This window comes from Ctenopharyngodon idella, chromosome 10 (genome assembly GCF_019924925.1).
Source record: "Ctenopharyngodon idella isolate HZGC_01 chromosome 10, HZGC01, whole genome shotgun sequence".
NCBI lineage: Eukaryota > Metazoa > Chordata > Actinopteri > Cypriniformes > Xenocyprididae > Ctenopharyngodon > Ctenopharyngodon idella.
Window position 1 is genome coordinate 2,407,690 of NC_067229.1, and position 13,324 is coordinate 2,421,013.

At 35.8% G+C, this 13,324-nt stretch overlaps 1 protein-coding gene across 1 annotated transcript in view; it reads right to left on the reverse strand.

The window, feature by feature from the left end:
• Positions 1–12,806, reverse strand: part of kdm4b (lysine (K)-specific demethylase 4B) — a 51,416-nt gene extending 38,610 nt beyond the window's left edge. Inside the window, exons 1-6 of the mRNA XM_051910741.1 lie at positions 12,654–12,806; positions 7,663–8,059; positions 6,767–6,942; positions 6,395–6,509; positions 5,470–5,663; positions 886–935 (exon numbers count right to left, since the gene is read on the reverse strand). Coding sequence (XP_051766701.1) covers positions 886–935; positions 5,470–5,663; positions 6,395–6,509; positions 6,767–6,942; positions 7,663–8,040 — 913 coding nt within the window. The 5' untranslated portion in view covers positions 8,041–8,059; positions 12,654–12,806. The remainder of the gene's footprint in view (positions 1–885; positions 936–5,469; positions 5,664–6,394; positions 6,510–6,766; positions 6,943–7,662; positions 8,060–12,653) is intronic.
• Positions 12,807–13,324: the final 518 nt, after the last annotated feature.

Consider the following 13,324-nt stretch of genomic DNA (forward strand, 5'->3'; position numbering starts at 1 on the left):
CCCATTCTCTGTCAATATATAGAAAGCAGTTTAAACATATAGTGAAATATCTCAATTTCTTCTCACACCGAAGAAAGAAAGTTTGGTGCAATAAGAGATTGAGGTTCCTACATGAACTATTCTAGTTTTTGCTACTGTACCTTTAAGATTTCTATATGAAAATGAGCTTAAACAGCACCTATTCCCAATCCCGTTCCAAGTCGGTACTGAAATTTTAAAAAATGTGACGATACCAGCATTTCCACCTAGGATTTTGAGCACTGTTGAGTGAATTCTTAAACACTTCTGATTGGCCACTGTGTCCATGTGCTCAACAGACATGTCTGTGATTGGTTACAATGATCAACGCTTCAAAAACATTTATTAGCAGATCCATCTATCATCGGATATATTAGGGATCCGCTGATAAACGCCTGCTTTCAAACGATCTGTGTAAGCGCTCGATGAAGAGCGTCAAAGATGTCTACTTACAACATGTTTTTGAAGCGTTGATCATTGTAGCCAATCATAGACATATCTGTTGAGTGCGTGAACACAATGGCCAATCAGAAGTGTTTAAGAATCCGCTCAGCGCTCTAAATGCTAGGGGGAAATTCTGGTATTGTCACATTTCTGACCAAAGTCTGTACTTTTGACAACACTATACTGTACCTTTAAGATTTCTATATTTAAATGTGTTTAAACTGCACCTATTTCTATTCTCTGTCAATATATGGAAAGCAGCCTGAACATTTAGTTAGAAAAGTTTGGTGCAATAAGAGACTGAGGATTCTACATTAACTATTCCTGTTTTTTCTATAGTACCTATAAGATTTCTATATAAACGGCCTCTGTTTTGATCAGCTAAGCTTGAAGACATGATAACGAACAGATGTGAGGTCTTACCTTGCGCCAGCCTCTCCAACCTCTTGCCGTGCTCGGGAGGAATTGCATACCTGCGGTGAAAAGGAAAAAACCGAGATCAATTAATGGGATCAATAGAAAAGACGAGAGGGAAAGACACTGGAGGGACGCCCAGCGAGACGCCTCTGTGCGAATCACCCTCTGATCATCATACGCTTTTCTACAGCCCTCAAAAACATGAAACGCGCCTCAGAAAAGCACACACAGAACATTTCACCCCTATTTCACATTCACCAGTCACACGCTAGTTTAAAGACAAAGGCACTCAAATGTCACTAAGACAAAGCCTGGAAAATTACTGCACGAGGGCCAATTTATTTCGGCTAATCGGCTCAAACATGCGCAATAATAATATTCCACCCGAAACTGCAGACTGTGCTGTGCTGCATAATTTGAAATGATTTTGCTGGGGAAGGAAACAGTATAATATCTTCTGTGCTGCTAAAGGTTCAATTCGCTTGACGTGGTTATTGACATTGTCTGTATTAGCCTAATTATTTCCTCAAGTTTCCAGAGAGCCGAGACCCTCCTGAGGCCCTGAACGCAAATGTAAATCCGGTGCATCACCCTCCCCTGGGCTCCAGCTCCAAATCACACATTCACAATGAGGAGGACATGGCTTTAGGATGCTTTTGAGCTGCGTCACACTGTCCTCTACTGGCGGCAGGAGACAAAACAGGGATTTTACAGGCAAGTGGCACTTTCTAGTTAAACACAGGCCAATTTCACAGCAGTGGTTTTCTCTACACAGACGGAGGATCATCTGAAAGTCAACTGAATACCAAGTGGACAGATTAAAAGGTTGTGTTTGTATGCAGCTGATGGGATACACAGAAAGAGCTTGTTTTATTTATAATGTCTTGTGGCTTTTACTGAAGGAGTAAAAGTACAAGGAGGGACTGGAACTGAAAGAACACCATGGCTTAACATGTGCATGTACTAACCAAACAAGAACAGTATGGAAATATCTATGGAGGCTAGTTAGGAGTATGTGATTCCCATATTCATATCAAATTAGCAGTAGCATGATATCACAGTTCAGAAGCTCTGTGCCTCTTGAACTCAATGAATGCTGCTTTTGATACCTTGCAGCATATCTTAGAATCAGAGTCATTGTTAGAGACCTGTGTGTAGGAATTACAACAAACACTACTAGCAAACTTTCACACAGGAGGCGTTCTTGCACTCAAAAACATCTAGACACAATCTAAGCTCAATATAACTGGATCTTGAGAAAGTTTAACAACTTTAAACTTTAATACAATGTCTTAAATCTATGCCGCTCATGGCAACAAACCAATCTGCAACAAACAGGGTTGCTAATCTCTTCCCATGATGACATGCATTTTTTGCATGGTGCCTTAAAACAAAGACGGAGCCATCAAGAAATCGAATGGCTGCCCACAAGTGTCCCTACCGCCACAACTGTGAAGACATTGGCGGTAGTAGATTTAATTTGGTGTTTGAGGTGCCACCACAGATCAATAATAATTAGATGTCTCTTTCTCTCCTTTTCTAGCAGATAAAAGCTGGATCTGATGGGCAGTTGTAATTAGGGTACAAATGCTTCCTGCCAGCAGGAGTATCTTTACACCCCACTAGCCCCACCGTATCAAGCTGACAGTAACTCTATCTGGCAACCAAAAAATGCAGAAGCTCAATTCGATCTGGAACTGTCTGGGGAAGAAGGCAAGTATTGATGAAAAATCACACCGGGGCACCAGAAATCATGCCAAATCCAAGGGGTTTGACTTGGTGCGACTGGAAACGCCCACATGGGGGAAGGCCTCTAGTCTCTTGAGGTTCCTCAAGTACCACCGGAACAACAAAAAGCGTCCAATAAACACCGTTTGGGATTTTGAGACAAGGGTACTTAGGTGTCTGGGCATATGTAAGGGACGCATCCCATTTACCTTGTTTATGACCCATGAAACAATTCCGTACTTCACTTCCCAGATGCGAAGTCTCTCCAATTCCATGCCGGCAACACAAAACCCCAACCTGCCAAACGGCGCCGACGCCACCGGCGGCGTTAAGGTTTTATTTGTCATCATCTTGAAGAGGACAGGAACAAGAAAACAAGCAATAAGAATCAAGCTATCCCCTCGGCTGCGGCACTCCCTCTCACAGCGATTATTTCCGGCAGCGTGCGCACCACTTTGGGCCACTCCGCAATCTTTAAGAATCTGACACTAGATCTCAGGAGGCAGCGAGAATTATGACTTTGATGGGAGGAGAGTTGGAGGCGAATGAAGTTAATTTCACAGTGGCTGAACAGAGGGTTAGGCAAACAGCTACCACACACACTTTAACATACTGTAATTACCAGAAAAGTAAAACGGATTCAATTTCAAAAGCGGAAGGGGTTGTTTGGGTGGGGAGGACGAGCGCACACAAAGTTGCATTAAGCAATGTTGAAGGGTGAGTAAATTTTCTCCTCTTTCCTTTTTTTTTTTTTTTTTTTTTTTCACTAAGCAAGAGTCTTGCCGTTCTCTGTTATGCTGAGAAGCGACGGAAAGTTAACTTGAGATAAGGCCTCCGGAGAGCGAGAGAAAGAGAGAATGCTTAGCTAGAGACATCAAGAGCTAACACTTCAGAGAGATATGAGGACACAGAAGAAATGGAGACTGAAAGATACTCAAGAGAGCAAGTAAGACTTACGCAAGACCTCTCAAAGAATCACGGTTTTGGACCCTTATCCATTTGGACACCTGTGCGTACCGGACCAGGACTCAAACATGCTACAACCCTTTCACATGATCCATGTCAATGCATTAAACGCTACAGATACAAGCGTCAAGCGATAGCATAAAATCTGGCCCTAATGCAACTTTTAAATAAGGAGTCCTTGATGTTACCTCTTGCATTTGCATTCACTGTTTACCGTTTTAGGGATCCCACATCTTTTGAAAGTGAAAGTGTTTCATTACAGTTTGTTATTAGCAGAAACAATATTTTTACACTCTCACTTATGATTTATAACATTCTTTTAACTTTCCTTAAAGACAAACAAATGCGGTTGTAACTTATGGATCTGTGAAACATTTACACATTGGAGCATTTATGTACTTCTAACTAAATCGAGAGGATATAGATGACTGATGTATGATAGAAAGCACATCTTACAAGAGCTTTTTTTGGTCTTAAGAGGAAGTTGTGTAATTCTGAAAGTACACAATGAAAACTTTCAGCATTACCACCAGTGCCGAGCATCATTAAATTATACTTTTGTAATCATGGGAACCCTGTTGTTTACGGTGTAAACTTCCTACTTTCAACCCAAGTCTTAAAAAGTTATTTTCGTAAAGCAATCTATTATGCTTTTCATGTCACACATGACGCTTGTGTTGAAGCCCTTTTTTACAATCCCCACAAAGATCCAACATTGAACAAAACATCCTTGATTGACTACTGCTTTCCAGCTTGAGGAAAAGAAACGGGACGCACAGATGGATGAAATATCACTCTGTATAACAGCCCGAGATACTGACAAAACAGCTGCGTCTAACGAACGCAGCAACAGGGGCTTCTTCAGGACGACACAAGCCAAGGGCATCAAGGACTAGTGTGCAAGTATGCAAAACACACATGCATCCTTTTCAAAAGAGGGGGGAAAAAAATGACAGCATACACCAGGGAGGAGACCAAACACAAGAGGGAGGGGGGATGCTATAAAAGAAAAACGTGAAGAAAAAAAAGAGAGAAATGTCTTTAGTGAACTCACATGTGGAAAAAGAACACTAAAAGCATGTTTATTTGAACTCTTCCAGCACAGGAAAGACATCCAGCCGGAAAATTGTGTATTCTGAACCTCAAAATACTGTATTAAAGTGTCTCTCCGCAAGAAAGGAGAGTCAAGTTGAACTTCAGGAAAACAAACCAACAGAATACCAAGTCATTTCAAAGGCATTTTGCTTTCGATTGAGGGATGTTACGCTTGGTTTACACGTCTTTTAAGTCAGTACCTGTTGTCAACATCTTACTTAATTTAAATACAAAATTATCCAATGAATAAAAACATGGCAAATACTTCAAAATATGCTGCATTTTTTGCTTCACAATACTTCTCATTTATGTACATCTAATGCTCTAAAGGATTTACTACACAACGAAGTGCGTCTGAATCGATTTGCTCAATTATAAAGAGCCTGTTGTGCGTTTAAATGCGGTAAGAGCGAGATACAGTGAGACAAAGCACACATGATTCACCTCTCTCGATGACATCATCCTGAACGTTCACAGCTGAGGTGAATGACAATGGTGCCCCCATGTGGTCAAAAGCTGATCTACATTTAAGTTCCTTCATATTGTGCCCATAGATTATAGTATAGGATGGAACTGTTGTTTTGTGTGACACTTATTGTGAATGTACCACTGATGGACCACCATTTTATCTTCACAAGACTCATATGGCAAGCATCAAGTAACTTTTTGGAAAAATGCTGGCAAAATGACCAAATCCGAACATATATTAGCCACTTTAATCTAGTTCACGTGTTCAAAAAAACCCTTTGAATCTTTTGAATTCAACTAAATGCGCATACATAGTAATTGTAGGATGCTCACCAGGACTTTGGTTGCCCGAAATGCAGGTAGTTGATGCTGTAGAGGTCCATGTCCTCCGTGTGCCAGGCAAAGGTGGTTTTCCACATGCCGAAGTACAGGTAAGGTGTGTTCACACCCTCGATGACGATCCCACACTCCTGCTCCACCATGTCCAGAAGAGTGTTCAGATGGCCGATGTTCCACTCCGTGATGTCCTGTACCAAGACAAAACATAGTACAAACATATATGACTAATTTTACACAACATTTATTGCATGCACAAGAAAAGAAACAAAATATAACGTAATTACACGGCAATGACTGAAAATGATTTATAAACACTCATAATACGGAAATATTTTAACAAAATGTTTTCGATAGCATTTGTGGCATAATATTGTTTACCATATAAAAATATGACATAAGATATACATAAAAACTATTTGATAAAAAAACAATTTGATAAAAACCAAAAAAAATTTAATTTAAAAGGAACCATGAACAAAAATACAAGCTTCACAAATTCTACTTTTAACAACCCTAAAATTATGCTATAAAAATACAAAAAAACTCATTAAAAAGCACCTTTAAAAATTAAATTTAATCAACAACAATTTAATAAAAAAAACAATTAAATGAGCCACGAACAAAAATACAAGCTTCACAATTTCTACTTTTAACAACCTTAAAATTGTGCTATAAAACACCAAAATTACTTAAAAAGTACACGCTAGTCTTGTTTTAAACATATAACATGTTGATTTTTTAGCTGTACTTTTGACACCATTTATATTTTCACGCTTATAACTTGGAAAAAAACTCCAAAAAATAAAAAATTATTAGAAAAGTGTTTTAGAAAAGTTAAACAACATTACGCTACAAGTGCTGTCGCTGCAGGTTAACTGTATGTTGTGTTAAAACCATAAACGGATGTTTTGTGACTAACCTGGTCATAGAGGGAGCCGCTGATGTCAGCACCGTAAATGGGCGACACAAACGTCAGGTTTTTCCAGTATTTCCTTTCCAGGTCATCAAAGTCCTTGTGTTGAGGGGTGCAGTACCTGCGATTGCCCAAGTTAAAGTGTAAATTATGCTTGAAGAATCAAAGAAAAACTGTAGTAAAAGTGCAAACTTACATCTTAAATCTACATTAAATCTATATTCTTGAAAAAATACACATGAAAACGTACTTTTTACTAGCCAAATGTTGCATTTCAATTAAATTCTACTCACATTATTGACAGTTAAGAAGGCAAACTTCACAAAGAAACCACATTACAGACATTATAAGAATTGGCTTTGATAAAACAAACCATACTTTTTACTATTGGCCAGTTTGCGATATTCTCCAACCGTCATGGACTTCTTCTGGATGTTGTATTGTGTAAAGAGTCCCGACTGGCCGGTCACCACTTGCATGATGGGAGCGGGAATGACCATGTCTTCAATGGTATCATAGGAACGCCGTGGCTTCCACTCCTTCGGTGGAATAACCTGAGAAAACAATGGCGAAAGTACTTTAATAAAGGTGATCAACAACTGTACAGTTAGACAACTTTATTAAGTCCTCAGAAGACAAAAAATGAATAAATGTATTCATCAAATATTAATGTTCATTTATAAATATACTATTGTTCAGTCATTCATAAAACATTTATGTTTATTTATGCAACTAGATATGTTAGAAAATACATTAACCAATGTAAGGCTGAACACCGTTACTGACAATCGTCATTTTAGCTGCGTGAGATTTTCCAGCTTTGTTGTTGTTGAGCAACCGAAGCATGAGCTGTTAAAGCTCCGCCCTCTTCTGGAAAGGGGGCCGGGAGCAGCAGCTCATTTGCATTTAAAGGGACACACACAAAAATGGCGTGTTTTTGCTCACACCCAAATAGGGGCAAATTTAACAAGCTATAATAAATGATCTGTGGGGGATTTTGAGCTGAAACTTCACAGACACATTCTGGGGACACCAGAGACTTATAATACATCTTGTGAAAGCATTATAGGTCCCATAAGAGTAGAAAAGTTAGATAGAAAGTTTAATATTTGAAGAAGTAAAGGCTCTTAAATATTGTTTGAAAAACATTTTTTTATTTTTATAGGAAATATATCTAAACTCTTTGGTCATTTTTGAGCGAGATGCTAACTGTCTAATCAGATTCAATGAACTATGCTAAGCTATGCTAAAAGTGGCAAACTTTGGGTCGGTACCTTTGCCAGACCAGCTCGATGAGCTCCTTGGCTCTCGATATAAGCCATGTACTTTCCAAAGTCCTTGAACTCCTCCATGGTGGGTCTGAAGGTCATGATCTTGTAGAAGTTCGCCGGTGGAGGAGGTGCTGGGGCCTGTGGTTCTGGTGTAATTTCTGCTGCAGATGGTTCAGGCTTTATTTCTGAGGTCAGGGTTGGTTCTGCAGATGGTTCCTGAGCTGGAACTGAAACCGGTTCCTCGCATGGCTGCGGATTCGAATCCGAGGTGTTTTCTACAGGTGAATCCTGGGCAGCGTCAGCTTGTGGAGTCACGTCTAAGGCAGGTTCGGACTCTGCGAGTGCCTCTGGGATTGGGTCTGGAGGTAAAGACGGGTCCATGACTGCAGGTCAGCTAATGCTGTGGACGGAAATACACAAACACCACAGATCAAACATTAGCCTGATTCAATTACCACACCACTATCAGAAACACCCCCGATTCATACGTTAAAACTGAAAGCATGTAAAATCTTCAGAGAAAAACTGCGCTGAGGTGAAATAACAAGATAAAAAAATGTATAAAATGTATAAAAAAAAGTATAAAACCAATCTATGAATCAATGTACTATAACTTTTTCTTCAATTCAGTCAATCAGAAACGATTGTTGGTATTTGAGGAATAACTTTTCTATCATTTTTTTATTTTTATTTTCTAACATCAATATTTTAGGTTAAAATTTAAAATAAGCTTGAATTTATAAACTGAAGAACAAAATCTATGAATCAAAACGATAGTTGGCATTTGAGGAATAATTTCTTCTGTATTTTTTTTCTAACATCAATATTTTAGGTTAGTTTCATTTAAAATAAGCCTGAATCAATGAATTTGCAAACTTCAAAATAAAACTAATCTACGAATCAAAACATTTTTTTCCCCCAAATAGTTGGTATTTGAGGAATAACTTTTCTGTAAATTTTTTTATTTTCTAACATCAATATTTTAGGTTGGGTTCATTTAAAATACACCTAAATCAATGTACATATAAACTTAAGAATAAAACAATTTTATAAATCAAAACCTTTTTTTCTTTATTTCAGTCAATCGGAAATAATAGCTGGTAGTTGGGGAATACATTTTCTGTAAATTTTTTATTTTATTTTCATCAATATTTTAGGCTACAATTCAAATTAATGTATATGAGAAAGTGTGTATATTTCATGTCCTTAAAGACAAAAAATAGACAAAAATAAATAAAATAAAAACAAGCCTGAATCAATAATCATGTCACTATAAGAAACTTGTTTTTAAAGGGTGACAAAAACACCCCCAATTCATATTTCACAAATGAAAATATTTAAAAACTTCAGAGAAAAAATGTTCTGAGATGAAATAAGCTGAAAAACTAATTATAAGTATAAAATGAATCAAAGAATCAATGTACTATAACTTTTTCTTCAATTCAGTCAATCAGAAATAAATAGTATTAGAGGAATAACTCTTCTACATTTTTTTTTATTTTCTAACATCAATATTTTAGGTTACGTTCATTTAAAATATGCCTGAATCAATGAACTTATAAACTTACATATAGAATAAAACTAATCTATGAATACATTTTTAGTTGTACATTTTAAAAACGATTTCTAACATCAATATTTTAGGTTAGGTTCATTTAAAATAAGCCTAAATTAATGAATTTGCTAACTTCAAAATAAAACTAATCTACGAATCAAAACATTTTTTTCCCCTAAATAGTTGGTATTTGAGGAATAACTTTTCTGTAAATTTTTTATTTTCTAACATCAATATTTTAGGTTGGGTTCATTTAAAATACACCTAAATCAATGTACATATAAACTTAAAAATAAAAATTTTATAAATCAAAACCTTTTTTTCTTCATTTCAGTCAATCGGAAATAATAGCTGGTAGTTGGGGAATACATTTTCTGTAAATTTTTTATTTTATTTTCATCACTATTTTAGGCTACAATTCAAATGAATGTATATGAGAAAGTGTGTATATTTCATGTCCTTAAAGACAAAAATATACAAAAATAAACAAATAAATAAAATAAAAACAAAACTGAATCAATAATAATGTCACTATAAGAAACTTGTTTTTAAAGGGTGACAAAAACACCCCAATTCATATTTCACAAATGAAAATATTTAAAAACTTTAGAGAAAAAATGTTCTGAGATGAAATAAGCTGAAAAACTAATTATAAGTATAAAATGAATCAATGTACTATAACTTTTTCTTCAATTCAGTCGATCAGAAATAAATAGTTGGTATTTGAGGAATAACTCTTCTACATTTTTTTTATTTTCTAACATCAATATTTTAGGTTACGTTCATTTAAAATATGCCTGAATCAATGAACTTATAAACTTACATATAGAATAAAACTAATCTATCAATACATTTTTAGTTGTACATTTTAAAAAAAGATTTCTAACATCAATATTTTAGGTTACAATTTAGGCTATATGAATGCATATGGGAAAATGTGTATATTTCATGTCCTTTAAGAATGAAATACAAAATTAAAAATAAGCCTGAAAACACATCACTATCAGAAACCTGTTTTTAAGGTGTGACAGAAACATCATCGTTTCATTTTCCAAAGAAAATGAAGAAACTTGAAAAACTAATTATAAATATAAAACATTTTTTTATTTTCTAACATCATTAGGCTACAATTTAAATGACTGTATATGGAAAAATGTGTATATTTCATGTCCTTAAAGACAGAAACACAAAAAAGAAAAGAAATAAGCCTGAATCAATGAATACATCACTATCTGTTTTTAAAGGGTGACAAACACCCTCAATTAATATTTTTTAAATATAAACTGTGCTGAGAGAAACGAGCTGAACTACTATAAACTTAAGAATAAAACTACTCTATGAATCAAAACATCTCTTCCTCCACTCAAGTCTGGTAGGTGGGGAATAACTTTACTATTTTATCTTGCATCCATTTATATCTTCACTAGTTCATTTCAAAGGCCTTGCGATGTGACAAATTAATTTTCAAAGTGCAAATATTCCAGGTAGAGTCTCAATCAACATAAAACCGCATGAATACAAATGATTCAAGAATAGAAAAATGTTGTTTAAAGCACTTTTAGATTATGTCTATAGCATGTCACCTCTTAAAATTTCATTTCAAGTGCAAAAACACAAGCCATGAGTAAACGTATAAAAGAAAATTATCAAAAACAACCGTTTCTACACAATCCAATTACCAAACACTGAAAAGCAGATCTCCCACAGACATTACCACTGTCACCACGCTGAAATCCTCGCCTGACCTGTTGCACACGCTTTCATCAGAAACACACAAAACAGAAGCCAAACAACCACAAGAACGACGAAAAACACTGTACAGCCGTGAAACAACATGCACGGTTATAAAATATGTGGACAAACAGGATCTTTGTGCATAAGTTTTAAATATAAATACACTCAGATATGCCATTAAATTTACAATCTGTTCTGCACTGAATTTGCAAGTTCTAGCAAAATGGAAATATTTCTCCTCATTATTCTTTAAAGCACATTTTGAGATAAAGATGCTGTTTTGAAGCACAGTATTACAAATGTAAATTTAACCATACAGACTTAAAGACGGAGATGCATACACTTTTGTCTATATTATGCGTTTCATCATCAATTTTAAAGTTGCCAACCATGATAACATTATAAAACAGCTAACTAAATAAAGCTAGCTAAACTGAAATGACAAAACAGCTCAATTTTCTACACAATAGTCACACAGAGTCTGACAAACATGATGCTTTGCATGATATTTTCTTATGCACAAGACAGTGGATTTTAATATCAGTCAGCTTAAACGGCATGCAAATACAGAACCCTACGTCGAGCTAAAATAAAAAACATTATAATTTACTAATAAAATTATCAATAATAGCTAGAAGGTTTACATTTTGCTTGTCAAATCGAAACAGACTTGCATAAAAACCTGATTTCACGCTCTCTCTGGACAGCTAAAACTTTAAATCACCATCTTAATTTGATTATATTTTAATGACTACACAAGATTATGCATGCATGACTTAAATAATCAATAACTTCATCCCGGCTCACGTACAAACCAAGCAGACATGCATTTCCACAGCTTTATTCAACTTTCACTAACAGTTACTTTGATTAGATATTAATAATCATGCCATGGCTGCTTTTCAGTTAAATATTCAGTTAAAATCAAACAGACGTGCATCTTTCACTGCTTTCTTTGACTTTCACTAAATATATAACATTTAATGATATAATATTGTTGAAATAGTATTATTAAATCACATAATAGTCTAAGATTGTGCATGAAATAAATAAATTGGTATTGATTTTGCATCTAAATATCGAATGGATGCATTTCCATTGCTCAGACATCTTTCTATTCATCATTTGCATTTAATTAATAACCATAATATGGACTATATGTATTAAAATAAAGATTACATATGCATTGAAATTAAAATAATAAAAATACAGCCCAGCTCAAGCACAAAACAAACAGATTTCTGTTAATATCTTTCAATTATCATATTTAATTTGATTAGATATTATTAATCACACTAAGATCTGTGTGTAACCATAAATATTCAATAAATGTTCGCAAAATTAATCTGAGCTCAAGTTCAAGCAGCATGAGAGATGGAGGGGGTTTAAATGGCCTTTGTGTATGTGTCCTGACTATAGCACAATCCATCATGGCTACCAGGGCAAATGCAACCAAAAATCACACGATAAACTATCAAACCAGTGCATATACATCACATACCGTGACCTATAGAATAAATGCACGCCTGTATTTACGTGCAAATGCTTTAATGTGGTCATATTTCTCATTAGTAGCGCTTATGCTGCTGATTTGACAAGCATATCAACACAGCTGCTCTATAGCATCTCAAATAACAATAAAAACTCGTCCAATCCCCGCGAGCTCGACCCGAAACCACTACAACAGCACTATCTATCTATTTACCTCCTGCTCGGGATCGTTTCTCGTTCTTTTTTCGCTGTTTTCTTGTCGATTCTGTCCGTTTTCTGGATTCGAAAGGCTCGATAGTGTTACAGCAGCGCTGGGCCGCGTCTCCGCCCACTGCAGCGCGACGTGAGCTGTGATTGGCCGGAGTGCTGTATCGCGTAATCGCCCATTGGCTGGCGCGCTTGATTGATTGCTCCACAGACCTTTCGCCTTGTGTTTGTGCATTCTACTATCACGGAAAACACGTACCTCACGAAATAATAATGCCTTCCGGTATGATCGTACGCTTACGTTTGTAGTCAGTTAGGAAAATGCAACATATACTGATTAAATTCGAAGTTTTTCATACTTTAAGCATTTTTTGAAAAACAATACGTTACAAATAAAAGGAAAACTCGACGAAAACGACGTCAAAATATGTTCAAAGAGTATAAAAGCATACAAATAACACCATACTAAAACAATATGTACACAAACAACATACTATAACCACTTTGTTTCACAAAAAGACCTTCAGGATTACAAGATTATACTTTGTGGCTTCAGGTTTCAGCTTTTTAAACTCTTTGCTATGACTAAATGAGAACTTGGATATTTTTACTAAATCAACTATTCAAGTAGGTTTTAAAAAAATAAAAATGCAGTTTTATTCCAGAGCCTCCCTTTTA